Source organism: Perna viridis, chromosome 14, assembly GCF_037379345.1.
Source record: "Perna viridis isolate PV_CMFRI_1.1 ecotype Kerala chromosome 14, ASM3737934v1, whole genome shotgun sequence".
Lineage (NCBI taxonomy): Eukaryota > Metazoa > Mollusca > Bivalvia > Mytilida > Mytilidae > Perna > Perna viridis.
Genome location: NC_142458.1, coordinates 19,324,187 through 19,339,713, shown reverse-complemented (window position 1 = coordinate 19,339,713; position 15,527 = coordinate 19,324,187). Strand labels below are relative to the sequence as shown.

The window sequence follows — 15,527 nt, the reverse complement described above, 5'->3', positions numbered from 1 at the left end:
ATTTTCCCCTTTTGAATATAAGTTTGTTCCATAAAATTAAAGTATACAAAATCATGGAATTATTTCATATGTAGTCACGACTTAAGGTAGATCATACCCAATATTTCTAGTATACAATAGATTTTTCTACTTTTTCTCAAAGTTGAACATGAATGAATTTAAAGATAAGAAACATAGGTCACTGAACTTGATTTCAAAATAACTGAGCCTTAACATTTTATATGGAGTCTATAGGGAATTTTCACTATTTTGCAAATTAGAAAAAAAAACTGGTATACAGAATTTCTCATAAATTTATCTAAAAAACAATCACGTGACATTCGTTCATATTTCATAAAAGAAAATAGGGTTTCATCAAAACTCTTTTCCTTGTAAAATTACAAAAAAAAACTTAAATTCCCATTACATCTCTATTAGAACATTTTTTGTCATGCCAATTATCTCCCTTTGAAAGAGGCTTTTTAAAATTAATGTTTGTACATTAACCATAGAAATGGTTAGTTAAAAAATTCTTTTAAATTAATTTTGGAACATATTGTTTTCACATCATTTAAAACAATATTAGTTCATTGAAAATACATATATCAGTATGATCTTGCAAGATGACAGAAAAGAATGCACTGTATAAGAGGTATAATCTGCCTTTATGGTCCTTCTACAATTTTTCCCCAATTATAAACAGAAATCATTCAGCAGCATGTGCCTGCAGTAAATAAAAACATAAAACAATTGCAAAAGACTTCTTCAAGTCTTCATTTCATTTTAGTCCTCTCTGTAACAGTTTGACAAAGTGGATGAGAATCTTGTAACTAACGTGAAGCAACTCTATCATAATAAAATGACTACTTTTTCCTGTACCCATATTTGCCATGGTTAACACTTATACCCTTTGGAACATTCAATGAGCCATCCAATACATCACGCACATGGAAATCCCCACCTCCAGCATCTCTAGAAATATTAGAGTGTAAATTCAGGTTGATATCATCTGGTTCATCTAAGTCAAATGAGTGGTTTTCTGCAGGTTTTCTGCTGGAAGAAGATGGAGCTTTAAAGTACTGTTCATGATGTCGATCAACTGGTCTTTGATAGCCTGATCTCATATCAGTTGGCTGATTATTATTCCTTGATGTGAAATAACGAGTGGAATAGCCTGCACTTGGCCTTTGACCTCTGTGATGGCTATGATCTTCAGAAGTTTGTTTGTAACCATGGTAACCCTTATCATAGTTTTCCTTTTCTTCTTGATGATTCCTAGCAGATCTGAATCCTTTTGGCTGACTTGTTTTGTAATATGACCCAGGGTCGAAGTTTGAGGTCAAATCTTTATAATAAGTTTTTTTCATATCTTCCATTGGAGATTTTTCAAAGGGGCTAGCATTATCAATGTCATCGTACCATGAAGGGTTATCATACAATGATGACCTTCGACTTGAGGTATCTGAACTATGACTTCTTGCATCTGACCTTTGACTACTTGAGTCTGACTTTAGACTTTCATTGCTTTGAGCAAAAAGTTTACTGTCATCATCAATATTTTCCATGTCCATTTTACTCATCTCCATAGCAACACGAAGCATTTCTTCCTCATCTGCTTGTGACCTTGGTTCAAGATCATTAAATAATGGTGCCTCCTTTTTTTGCTCAGATTTCATTTTCTTTCTCTCTGTAAAATCAAATATTTACATGTACATGTAACTAACTTGTTATAAATACATGTGCTGATGACTCTAAAAACGTTTATTATATTCTCCTCTCATACAGTGAATCCAAACAGGCCCCAGCACCACAAAACAATTCTTAACTGTTTGTGACGTCATCAATTTCAAAGACTTTGATTGGAGTTACTATGGAAGTTGAGAATATTCTCAAACTTTTAAGTATTTTTTAACTTTTGTGGCACCAGGGCCTGAACACTGAATAATCCAAAAACCAATCTAAACAAGACACTTTTTTATATCCATTTAAATCAGTATAAAGGTATTTTAAACCTTGGATAAACTGAATACCAGTCTAAACCTAACACATTCTGAAGTCCTAAAGGGGTTTGGTATAAACTGGTCTCACTGTAGTAGTAAAACTATTCACAACCTGTTGTTAAAGATAGTAAGACATCTACAAACCACAGAAATAATCAAGAGAATATTTTCTGGTAAAAAAAAAAACAACAAACTAGTGCTATGAAAGATTTGTGGCACTAAATATAATTACATCTAAGTCAACATTTTTCTATTATTTTATACTTAAACATCCCATTAAAATTCTCAACTCCAATTATTGCTTTAACTTACCATTTTTTCTGGCTCGTCTCGACTTGGAACCCATACTATTTGAATCTGCAAAACAAAAGTGTTGACAATGGTTTGGTTTAAATTTTTTTTTTTTTAAAATGATTCTGTGTTAAAACAAAGGAGAAGCTGTACTGTATTTGAAAATTTGGGATTTGATAATTGCAAATTGAGTTAATTGGAGGCTGTTAACAATAATATGGGACTATCAAATAACAATATAATTTGAGACTGTGTGGTGAAGAAGTTAAATTGATTGTTGCTTGGCTTTTGGTGGATGACTGTCTAGTTGTAAATCATACAACATTTTCTATTTTTATACATCAAGATTAATGATAACAAATCTCCAAATGCACATGTATAATACACTAACTTGTCTTTATTCTAATGCAATTGTCGAATAGATAATATTAGTGAAATAGCAATCTAAAAAAAATCTTAATTGGTAAACAGAAAGTTCATATGTAACAGAAACAAAAGTCACAACCAATATCTAGCCATATACCGAATTTCAATTTATTCCCAATGAAGGTTCTGATGTTTCAACTAAGCAAAATTAATGGCACACTATTGTTGTTGCGATGACACAGAGCAGTAAAAAAAAGTTAACACCAACATGTAACTACGAGGACATAAATGGTTCACTGTGTACTGTGGTACCTCTGCTTAATGCACCAGTATATCACATGACAGCCTACTTGGGTTTTGGTACATGTAGGTAGTAGACTTAAATTTACAGCTAAAAGGGTTTGTAAGTTTCATTCCAGTTTCATTTTCACTACTGGAATTTCCAATATAGATCGCATTGAAATCCAAAGACTGATCTGCATTTTATTATTTCTCCAGGATGTAGAAACGTTGCATTACAATAGAGGAGAAGGCATGTAATAATCCAGACATATAAAGATTAATATGCTTTAAAAAAATGATTACCATTGCAGTATAAAAACAATAAAAGAACATGTATATTGACAAGAAATAATAACGATATATGAATTTAGCACAAATTGGAAAGAAAATACTCTGCACAGCCCTGATTTTAAGCCTCATCCATTTATCTCTTTTATTTCAAGTCAATACACCGTTACTGTATATATCAACAGTATATTATGCAAACTTTCACCTTTTTCAGACATATCATTTGAAGCTATAGAGATAACATCATCATCAACACTGCTATCAACCTCTATAACAGTAGCATCCATTGGTTTCGGCTCATTACTTGCCTCTGCCATTTCCTGATCAAAAGGAAATTAAAGGATAATGGATCAGGAAATTACTATAATAAATATATTATTGCAACTGCAGAAGAAAGAAATTATTTAATTTTCACCGTTGCTAATTATCGTGGATTCGTACAAATGAACATATTTATGGGTAGCAATTTTCGTGGTTTCAAAAACATGATTAGCATTATATAGTGTTTAAAAATCAATTTGGTGGGTACAATTTTTTACTACTTTCTGTCCACCATGAAACCAGCAAAAATTAGTACTTCTACAGTATAATGGATCGTTGTGAGAATCAGTTCAGGGACTGGATAAACCTTTAATGAAATCAATAAATTGAAAACCTGTCAACCTAACAATGTCTAATTTACCATCTAACATGCCCTTAAAATGTATTCTATTTAAAAGTTTTATTACTTAGAAACATTAGTAAACACACTCCCTTGCTCTGAAGGAGAAGCATACTACTCCTAGACCAAAATAGTGGTTATTTTCTTATACTGTGAAAGTACTATTGTTTGTGGGGGTACTAAATTTCGTGGTTTTCGTGGATAGACCAAACCATGAAAGTTGGTTTGCAAAGAATAAGAGATTCCCATTAATGTATATACTGAAAACATTAAAACCACAAATTCAAGTATCCACAAACTTGTGTTTCTTCCCTGATCCACGAATTAAAGTACTTTCACAGTACCTTCTCTAGTCTTTCCCTTTCTCTCTTAAGTCTTCTTCTCTGCTTCTTGTTTAGTTTTATAGGTATATTCTGAAACACAAGAAATAAAGAAAATAGTAACAAACAACTCCAAGCTAATCACTATAAGATACATATATAAGGCGTCTCCTACATAAACTTTGTGTGTGAGGCATGAAAATATCAAACTTATTTGAATAATCAAAACCAATGAAGTACTTCTCCCTTTCAAAATCAGGCAAACAGTTTATATGGTGAGGCACATGGAGAACAAATTGCAAAGATTGCATTGTATTATCGGAGTATTTATATCTTAAAACCTTGCAGAAATGACCATAAAAGTATTTGAAAATTTAAAGATATTCATAGGTCAAATTTAGTCAAAATGCAAAATTTCAAAAGCTTTGTGGTTGTTTTCTAGAATATATTTGAGGCAAAAAAGAAAAAAATTGAAAATAATGATGTGCCATAAATTGCCTGATTCTTACATGAAGAGAATTATCAAGCAATTTAGAAAAAAAAATAAATACCTGAGAATCATCACCATCATCCATATTGTCATATTGACTGACATCATCTTCAGACTCAGACTCAATCACACATGAGACACTAATTTCTTCTAATCCATCCTCAGCATTCTTTGCTGCAGCAGCCTGGCGCTCTGTAATATAAGAATCATCCTCTATAAAATTAACTCAGTTTGCACAAAAAGAAATGATAAACTTTTATGTGTTTAAAGAGTTAAAATAAAATTTTCATATGGGGAGTAATTTTCCCTACATTTGTAGCTGCAAAATATCCACAAAAATAACCCCCAATGAGAAAATGTCTTTGTTAAAATCTGTTTAAGATAATAAGATGTCCATAAATTTACACCCATGTTTCAAATTAGACCCAGCAAATTGTAAAAAAAAAATATCCAAGAAAAATGTCCACAGTTAAAGCTAACTGGCCAGCCTTACAACCAAACTTAAACTTTAACCTAAGAACGAGGGTAGGGCTGTAACTGTATATCTACCTCAGAGGGTGGGGCTGTAACTGTATATCTACCTCACAATGCAATATATATCGTGATACAAGTGTGACAATGCAAAATGTTAGGATACGATACACAACAGCATATATTTTCTTCAATTTGGAATACAAATTATTAAACAAATTTAAAAATGATTAATTTTGTTGTAGCCAGGTTTCATTCTTAGTTATATGGAAAAAAGTCATATTTTATCTGTATCGTATCATATAGAAACCTCAGTCAAATTATCATATTGTGACCATAAGAATTGTGATACATCAATATCGCGACAAATCGTTTCATCCTTATAAGAGGGTTTATCCTCTTATACCTTATACCAGTTTCTTGCCCTGTTAGTGAATACTTAAAAAACCTTGTTGGAAGTAGTACTGACATATAGCTTGCATCAAAGGCTAAAAGGAGCCGAGCAAAAAACAACACATAAAACTCAAGTGACAGAAATGTCCGGAACATAAGCAATACACCAAAAACATTACGCAGTTTGATCATACACGTACCGGCTTTCTTCGCAGCCTTCTTCTGTTTCTTCCGCTCACTTCGAGATGTAATCACAGTCTGAGGTTTGGTCTTCTTACTTTTATTATCTTGCTTTCCTGAGGTTTTAGAAGAAAGAAAAGGGGATTCAGAAGAACAGGTAGAACTAGAGGTAAAAGATTCCCTGTTTGATATACCAGTGGTAAATGGTTCCCTATTTGTTGCCTCAGAGGTATCAGTTGTAAATTGGTCCATGTTTGGAAATCTATCATCTCTGTCTTTGGAGTATCGAGTTTTGTTAGCAGAAGTTGAATGACTGGAATTTTTTTCTCTTTGGTGGATTTCAGAATGAGAATGATCTCTGTTGCTAAAGCTTTGACTATGCCCAGAATGTCTACTTTGTGAACCTACATTGTGGCTGTGTCCAGAATGCCTGCTCTGTGAACCTGCATTGTGACTGTGTGCAGAATGTCTGCTATGGGAGCCAACATTCTCTTGCGTAGGGCAATGTGACCTTGAATGGCCAAAGTGATGCATAAATGGGTCATGGAATGGATCATGGTGCTGCCTAGGTCTACGTCTATTTTTCCGTCTTCTTGAATGTCCATGGCCCCGCCCAGTGTTGATAATGGTTATGTGACCATTTTGCATAACAACGATTTCCTCCTCATCATCATCGTCATCATCAAAACCATGCATACCAAAGGGATCCATGAAAAAAGAGTCAAATGGACTGTGTTGGAAAGGACTACCACCAAAAGGACTACCAAATAGTCCTCCAAATGGGGAGGGTCTAGAGATACCAAAATCTGAAAAGATACATGTAGTATATATGTACATGTACATGTCACCAGTCTGTCTAGAACTAGTGTTTTATCAGTGGACACAGTTGTATATTAGTTTAAAAACCGATATAAAATATAAAAAAAAATATATACATTATGGTATGCTAAGTACACAACAATTTCTGTCAAACTTGGAAAGGGAAGCAAAGGTGTTAAGTCTGCCAACATTTTATAAAAATCAACTATCTCCTTACTGGTCTCTATCAAAGCAGGAAATTTAGCCATATTCAAAAATTTCTCCCATCCTATTTGAAATTTCAGCTTAAAAGTGTAATAATTACTTAAAATTCTGGTCAAAACAAACTGATCTCAACCTGTGATAAAGACCATAATTGTAATATAGGGAAACATTGTATGTCATCTTTCAGGGGATATTATGAGATATTGTCACAGTGAAATGGCAATTAAATTCAAATAAGATTTGTTGCTAAACATTAAAACATGTTGCAAAAAACAAAACCTCAGCAAATCTCCTGCCTTGCGAAATATTCGATTGATGGGAGATCTCCATTTTAAAATTTTTGAAGGTTAACGCCTATGGGGGAGTGTGATAAAAGTCATCATACAAAAGCAATACACCAGATTCAATCTACAGAAAATTTGGTGCACCACAAAAATCGGAACGCACAGATAAATGTACTGTATGATCAATTTCCTGAATAATAGATACTAGATATGAAGTCTGAATTTAGCAATACATACAACAAATCAATTTTATCAGTTTTTAAAACATTCATACAAAGCATCATGATGATATGATTCCCACTTTGACATGCTCTACAAAAAATTATTCAGAACTAAGTAAAAACATAGATATGAATGGGCAGACTCATTAAGTACTTAAAGAAAACAGACAGAACAACAAATTACAAACCTATTTGCTCCCTTATACTGATGAATGGGCAGATAAATTTGCCGACTATATTATTAAATAGAAACAACTTTTCTGTCAGACTTACCTCCCATCATCCAGGGGAACAATCGTATGAGAATCTCAATCTAAAACAAAAAAGATACACAAAAATAAGACATAAAAAATAAAGATTTATATATTAAAAAAATAATTGTGCATACTTCAGCAATTTAAAACAGCAGTACTTTAATACTTGAAATAAATCTGCATTCATTAATTCCTAGTAACCTTTAAGTTTACTTACAGGAACATCATGTCCTCCAGCATGACCAGTAAAATGTCCATCCTCTTCAAAACCAACAGCACTTGGGCCTTAAACAGAAAGAATATCTATCTTTAATAGGTGAAAAAAGTACTAAAGATCACAATAAAAACTGGTAAAACTGATTGAATTTTTACACTGGGAAAACAACAAAAGCTGGTAATTATTGATCAAGTTTTTAAGTAGTACTCCAGCTAAGAATCATGCAAAATGTGATACATGGTTGGAAAGCCTACATATTTTTATCTTTGATATTTTGTTTAAAATGCTTTAATAAACAGAAATTAACATTTGGTTTTTCATATTAAACAGAAAAAAATATTAATGAGTAAAAAAAAGTACTAAAAATCACAGAAAAATGCTGGTGAAAGTGATTGAATTTTTACACTGGGAAAACAAAAGCTGGGAAATATTGATCAAGTTCTTAAACAGTATTCTAAGTCATGACTTTTTCTGCCACAAAGTTACAGATACTGAAGCTTCAAAAAGGAACCCAATATTTTTTAGTTGTTATTTCTTCATCAGTGTAAGTTATTCCCATACCTGTCAACCCACCAACATTAATGGTTAAAAATTACTATATTTTCTGTGAAAAATACTGAATAATTGAACTTTTACATCAAATATTTTTCTATTAATAGATAACGTAAAAATCTCTGACATAGGACAGTGTCAAGGGGTCATGGGAGAAACCTTCCACATGACCTGTTCCACGTGTTTAACTAAAATTATGTTCCGATGTAAGGCAGCTCTCTGTACTAAATTTAGAAAAAAATACCACAGTGTTTCTTCAAAATTAAAAAGAAGTACTAAATGCAACACCAAAATTTGCAAACAATGAAAATCTATGTGTAGTATATACATCAAGAGAGGGAGGACTCTCTTACTTTTATTTTGGTGTCCAGTGGATCACAGAGTTTTACAGAGTCCACTCCTAAAATCCTACAAGTGATTTCTCCCATCTGGGAGTACTTTATTGCCTTTTTGGGAGTATTTCGGAGTCACTCCAAGTGCTTCATTACCTTGTGTAAAGTAATCATGTTCACCTGACAGGTAAGACAGAATTATATGTAGGTGGTACTTCAAAGGATAATTAGGGCAATAAAAATCTCCCAGCTGGGAGTATTTTATTGCCTTTTGGAGGAAGTATGCCAAGATCACGCCAGGATTTTTATGGCATTTTGGGGAGTCACTCCAAAAAGTTACCCTGCAATGGGAGTTTGAGAATCTATACTCTTTTGATGTACTGTATTATAAAATACAGGATAAAGTGGAGATGGGGAGAGAGACAATAACCCTTCAATGAACTATGGTAAATTCCCCACTTATTTAGTCTGCCTTCGACTGAACCTTTAATAATTGTAGAAGTTGTAAGCAAAAACTAGCAATTTATTCTTTATTTTTATCGAGGCCATTGGTAACATCTTACCTTCCGTCAAATACTTATATGCATAACTAACTTCCTGAAACTTTTCTTTAGCATCATCACTATCATTCTAAAATTAAGCAAATCTTTAAGTTTCTCAACCTTAGGAGAAAGAATAATTAAGATGTTTCATGTACATGATAAGTTATTATTTGAGTCTGTTATGCAAATCAGTCCTACATAAATAAAAAAACACATACTACATGTACAAGAAATATATCACTCATATATGACACAATTATCTTTTTTTGTAGCATCAAGGTGTATTTAAATGTCACTTCAATAAACTGGAAAGTGATTTTTGGTGAAGACAAATACTCACAAATAATAATTCGGCCAGGTGAGTTAATAATAAATAAGTTCAACCTTAATAATGCAGTGTCAGAATTTCTAGATAAATCAAAAAAGGGTTACAAAATTTTTGCGACACAAATAAATGAGTTTTAGCAGATAAAAAGTTATAGAACATCTATATTTAAAGTCAGATAATTAGTGAACAGGAAGGTAAAGTATGACGTACACAAAGGTCCTTCATATGGTTTAACCTACATGTACATGTATCATTCTAGAGCTACTTACTTGTACATGTATCATTCTGAAACTACCTAATAATGTACATACATGTACATGAACAAGTACCACTGCAAAGCTACATAACCAGAAAGGTCTCTCTAATTATACCAACATTTTTTAACAGACCTATCTGGTTTAAGAGATTCTTGAAGCCAGTATACCCGGTGATACATGAAGATATCTAGATACTTGCATTGGTGCATTTCAAGTTCAAAACTTGTATACCTTGTCAGGATGGAATATCAAGGCCATTCTCTTGTAGGCTTTTCTTATGTCATCTGGAAAAAAACAATAAATTGGTGAAAGAATGTTTTCTGATCTTTTCCATACAGTCTGATTTCAAGCAAATACAAATTTTAATTCTACTTTTATACATAAAGCATACATGTCCATTCAAAAGAAAAGCTAAAAACTTTGATTGTGATATTTTGATTCATTATAAAAATGATACTTTGATGTTTGATTGTTTGTTGCCTGATTTTGGCACATGACTGTCTCATTGGCAATCATACCACATCTAATATTTTTATATTTTATTGTAATCTTGATAACTAAAATCACTTAATAGAGCTTTTACAAATGTTACAGATTCTCAACCTTCCATATACATATATAGTAAAACTTGTCAAAACAAAACTGAATACAAACACATGCCAAACTGATATAAACATATTGTTTGTCTCTTGATTTTTTCTTAATAGAGTTGGTGGTTACCGTTCATCTTCAATAGTACTTTTGAGTCAGTTTCAAAACATGTTATACAGTACAGCTCGCAGCATAGTCTGATAAATGCCAGGTATACCTCCAACACCTGGCATACCTGGCACAATTCTTAGAAGTTTATCTCTGTAATTTCTAATATACAACTCATCAATTAATTGAAAGTAAGTTTTGGTATCCCAGGTAAATTTAACCTGTTCACCTGGACAGATACTAGTAGCCAAGTTAAATAGGTATTTAGTGAATTATTAAGTTATGGTTAGTATTTTTTTGACACAAAACACCTGAGGTAATTAATTTGTTGGTTTATCAGAGTTTAGTCTTATAACAATGAATCTATATATTTTTCTTCAAGAGACTGGTTATTCCTGTAATAAAATAGTGCATAAAATGCAAAAAATTGTTATTTTCCTTTTCTTCCAATGCAGAAAAATGCTTTTATTTATTCAATTTCAAATGGGAAAAGTAAAAAGTGAGTTAAAAAGTTACAAATGTCAGTTATGGTTTTCAAATTCGTACTAAAACTGAAATTGAAAAGTTAATAAGAATTACGGTTGCAAATATCAATTACAAAAACACTGGATGTATGTTTTTAAAGGACAGAATCTGAATATTTCATACATTTTCAACTAGTTTATTTAATCATATATTTAAAATCTTAACAGTTTCTTTTATTGCAATAAAACTGGGTAAGAAAATCTTAAATCTGTTATATAAAAAATAGATAACTGTACTTAAAATTTTCTTTCTTGATTTTTGTTAAATTTTGGCTTAAAAATATAAAGAGAATAGATATGGTATATATTATTCAGGCCTCAAAGCTGAATCTTAAAATGTAAAGTTTCAAGTCTGAAGTTTGAATACATAGTTAATTAGTTTCACAGTTACACAAGTAAATATTGAACAGTAAAGGTACCAGTATCGTATTGCATATCCCTGAGCGGGTGTATGTCAAAACATGGATGCTATAAAAATATAGTGCATTTTCTTTTTGCCTCTCTACAAACTAATGTTTTGTCAAAAGATATGAGCAAACGTCACACTGTAAGATGAAGAACTTTTTGAAAAGAAAATCTAACATAATAACATAAAAGGGTTCCACTGAAATGGTTGGTTTGATGAGTGCAAAACGAAAATGAAAGTAGAGAAAATGACTATTTATAGTTCAAGACTACTTTTCTGTCTGATCTTCGTGGAATCGCCCTATTTTCTTTGCGGGAAATTATTTTTTCACATGTCCTTAGAAATACTATATAAGTGAAAGTTTTATTGAATCAATTTATATATTTTTTTAAAAAATGCTAAAAATATGCACTGCACTATTGAAGTCTATGGGAAAATTAATAAGATACTGAGACCTTGTAAGCCAGGTTTTCAAGTAAAGTTGGATATTCAGCAAGTGGTCTTAACCAGCTGAAAAAGTAGTACCCTAATGCAGGTAACACTTTTAAGATGAATTAGCCAACTTTTGAACCTGATTTTTTGTGGTAGCTGTTTTTTTGCATTTATTGTTAATCTTTACCAAATTTGGAAATGCATTTTGTTTTCATGAATTTTTAGGATATCAGTTCAATAAAATTATTATCTTAAATATTTTTGATGAGCATATCTATATTCAGGTAACCTGACGCAAGTAATACTCCTGCATAAAGGATAGTTTTCAAGTTACAACACATTTTAAGTATGTGGTAAGGAGTTGAAAATAGTCATTTTCCATACATTGCCTCTTGTATATGAAAAAATGAATATTTTTTTTATTTTCCGTTTTTCTTTCAAATAAATAGCTAAAATGAGTTGCCATATAACTGTGTGATTGATTTAAACACAGAAATGTCACAAAAGTCAACAGCCAATTTTTTAGTGGACTTTTTTTAGTGGTTCAAATGGACAGATTCTAATGCGGCAAGAAAAATAATGGTGTTTTTTCATATAAAAACTGAATTTTTTCAAAAAGTATCTAAAGCAGACAAATGTTATTATGATATTTATACCAGTAAACTATTTTTCTTGCATTATAGCTATCTGTTTTAAAGTAAAGAAAAAATCCTTTTCCTGTCATATTGAGGTCCATTTGTATCTACCTGGGGTACCAAAATGGCTTAAAATCTGTATTTTCTGCATATGAAAAGCTATATTTTTTTAAAACTATGATATTGGTATCATTTTTTCTGGATTTATTGTAATTGAAATGACCATATCTATAGTTTAGAATAGTTGGTTGTACCGGTACAGATACTTTACTTTAAACAAGAGGCTCCCTTGTGTTAAAGACAAAAAAGGAGGTTCGGATATTAATATTTCCATACATGGAACTCCCAAGTGGGGATTAAATAATGATTTGGAACTCATAGTACAGCTTATATATCTACCATGTCAGAATAAACCACAAATTTGCTTAGTTTGACTAGTGCAACAGCTTTTTATTGAAAGTAATATTTTCTGGCGAACATCATATTCATATATAATATATTCCTATATAAAAATTTTAATAGAAAACTCATGTGTGTAGCAGGGCAATGATATTCTGAATTTTCAGTATAAAAATCAATACCCTAGCAGAAAAACAACAACTTTTATGATTATATTGAAATGTTTATTAGTAATAGGTACCAGTATCAAATTGCATATCCCTGAGCGGGTGTATGTCAAAACATGGATGCTATAAAAATATAGTGCATTTTCTTTTTGCCTCTCTACAAACTAATGTTTTGTCAAAAGATATGAGCAATGACTTATAAAATAGAGCAAACATCACACTGTAAGATGAAGAACTTTTTGAAAGAAAATCTAACCTAATAACATAAAAGGGTTCCACTGAAATGGTTGGTTTGATGAGTGCAAAACAAAGTGAAAGTAGAGAAAATGACTTTATAGTTCAAGACTACTTTCCTGTCCGATCTTCGTGGGCTCACCCTATTTTCTTTGCGGGAAATTTTTTTTTCACATGTCCTTAGAAATGCTACATAAGTGAAAGTTTTATTGAATCAATTTACTTATTTTTTAAAAAATGCTAAAAAAAATGCACTTCACCATAGAAGTCTATGGGAAAATTAATAAGATACTGAGACTTAAATTAAAAGAAAATAACGAAATTCCAATTTTAACTAGAGATTTAATGTTAATATTAGTAAAACTAATGACCTTGAAATGTTACCAAAATACTGTAGGAAAGAATTTGAAGTCAGTATAATGTTATGGAGCCTGGTACACTGTGATTGTATATTCAAAATTGATTTTTTTAAATCAGAAAAAAACAATATTTACTTTTAAAAGCAAAATTTGATATTAAATCAGTCATTTGAAAAAAAATGTCAAGTTTTATATTTAAAATTTTGTAAAATATGAAAATAACAAAAAAAAAAAGTTTTTTACACAATTTTTTTTAATTTTCTATTTGTATATCAATTTTAAAATACTGAGGTTAGCAACCTGTGTGAGGTAATTAATTGTACAGGTAAAACCACCAGTAAGTCCATGTACCTGTTCAGTTAGTCAATTCCTTTTGTATATTGGATAAAGGTGATGCTGGGGGATGGGGATCCTGTTAATTAGGAGCCAATAAGCAATAAATACCTAGCATTGAATGCCAGGTATGAGGTGTGCCAGGTATATATCAGACTATGCTGTGAGCTGTACTGTAGATCTGTGTAAACTGAGTACCTGTCTTAAGGAGGTAGACCTAAGATAAGGGACACAACTCTTACAAACCATTGGAATGTTTGTATTCAGGCTCTTTATATTAATCTCATGTAAGCATCAAAGTGACTTGGATTGATTTCATTCTGTTTCAAATGAAAACTTTAAAGGTTTTTTTGTGAAATTGAATATGATACAAACATATCATTGATTTCAAGAGTTATGTCCCTTACCCTAGGTCTACCTCTTTAACTTAAGTTCAATTTAAACAGGTTTTACTGCACTGACCAGTTTAACCATATTGATAAGTCATTCTCTATAGCATAAGCCAATTTTAATAACATACCATCAGTTGCATCTTCCTGTACCCCTAACACCTCTAAACAGCGCCTTCTTTCTCTTTGTCTACTAGCCATTGTCTATGCCTAAAATATTAAGGCACTGATCAAAATAATTTTGGTACATTATAAATATATATCAAAAATTTTATCATGTTTATTAACAGTGCATACATTGCATACATGTTATACAATTGATGAGGATCTTTTTTATCTTCATGCTCTTATATTTGTACATGTACACGTGTACAGAGACCTTTGATTAAAGAGATAAAAATCTTGTTAATTAGCCAGTTTATCGACAAAATTATTATGCAGTAGAGAACAAGATTCCCTGACCTTTCCACTTACTTATCAAGCTACTTTTTCCCCTTTTGATGAAATGATCTGAAATGATTATAATTACAAGATCTTGTTTTCCACAGTGTAATAATGTGAGATTTCAGTAGGTTGCAAATCTCTTAAATTACAGATCTATGATGTATATACATTGTAGGTTATAAATGTACATGTGTGTAACTTGTAAGCCCAAAGAAATGCTAAAATGTAACTAGTATCAAGGGGGCAAGAACTAACTTTGTTTACATCCTTGTCATATCAAACATATCTTAAAGCATAAAATAAGAGTTACATTCTTTTAGAGGGGTGTGTTTAAATACAGGTACCCTAGGGCAATAGGAGGAGAAATCATCTGCATTTCATATCTCATGAATGAAGTAACACATATGCAGTGAAAATGCTTTTATTTATATTGCAAAATCAATGACAAATATATAAATCATGAGCATGTCAATTAAAAAGACGACAGCTCAATTAGTTATATTTAATCCCCGAAGTCTGTGAGGAAAAAATTCCTCGAACGGTGAAAGTGAAAGTAGATGATTAATGCATATTACACTAATTTAAAGAGCTCTGCTACAAGTTATGTTCATACCAGTTGTGCAAAAAGTTGTTGTTTACCTTTTCTGCTTTACAGGGCGAAATATTTTAACAAATTCAAGTGAAACACCCTAAAATATTTCCCTTCACCCTTCCAACTTCCATGACTTCAGATTCTATAATCGTTTAACAAAACGAAGCAAACGGTTTTATTGAT

At 31.5% G+C, this 15,527-nt stretch overlaps 1 protein-coding gene across 2 annotated transcripts; it reads right to left on the bottom strand.

Moving 5' to 3' along the window:
* Positions 1 to 696: 696 nt before the first annotated feature.
* On the bottom strand, positions 697 to 15,490 carry LOC148598527 (uncharacterized). Of its 2 annotated transcripts, none has more exons than XM_088560752.1 (12): positions 15,366 to 15,490; positions 14,440 to 14,518; positions 9,963 to 10,015; positions 9,168 to 9,234; positions 7,721 to 7,788; positions 7,523 to 7,562; positions 5,742 to 6,527; positions 4,739 to 4,869; positions 4,212 to 4,280; positions 3,412 to 3,526; positions 2,292 to 2,336; positions 697 to 1,666 (listed from the first exon to the last, which is right to left on the bottom strand). In XM_088560752.1, exons 2-12 carry the CDS (start codon positions 14,507 to 14,509, stop codon positions 843 to 845), a joined length of 2,268 nt encoding a protein of 755 aa, XP_088416878.1. In that variant the 5' UTR covers positions 14,510 to 14,518; positions 15,366 to 15,490; the 3' UTR covers positions 697 to 842. The 2 variants fall into 2 exon arrangements, with proteins under 2 accessions (XP_088416878.1, XP_088416877.1); XM_088560751.1 differs by having other exon boundaries at positions 15,392 to 15,490.
* Between the last annotated feature and the right edge of the window lie 37 nt (positions 15,491 to 15,527).

Excerpts from the sequence above, each read along its gene's own strand:
- LOC148598527 (XM_088560752.1), bottom strand. The coding sequence starts at position 14,509 with ATGGCTAGTAGACAAAGAGAAAGAAGGCGCTGTTTAGAGGTGTTAGGG. Across the intron at positions 3,527-4,211 it reads AAAGGGAAAGACTAGAGAAG|GAAATGGCAGAGGCAAGTAA; the intron begins GTACTGTGAAAG and ends CCTTTTGATCAG. Across the intron at positions 1,667-2,291 it reads GAGACGAGCCAGAAAAAATG|AGAGAAAGAAAATGAAATCT; the intron begins GTAAGTTAAAGC and ends TTGATTTTACAG.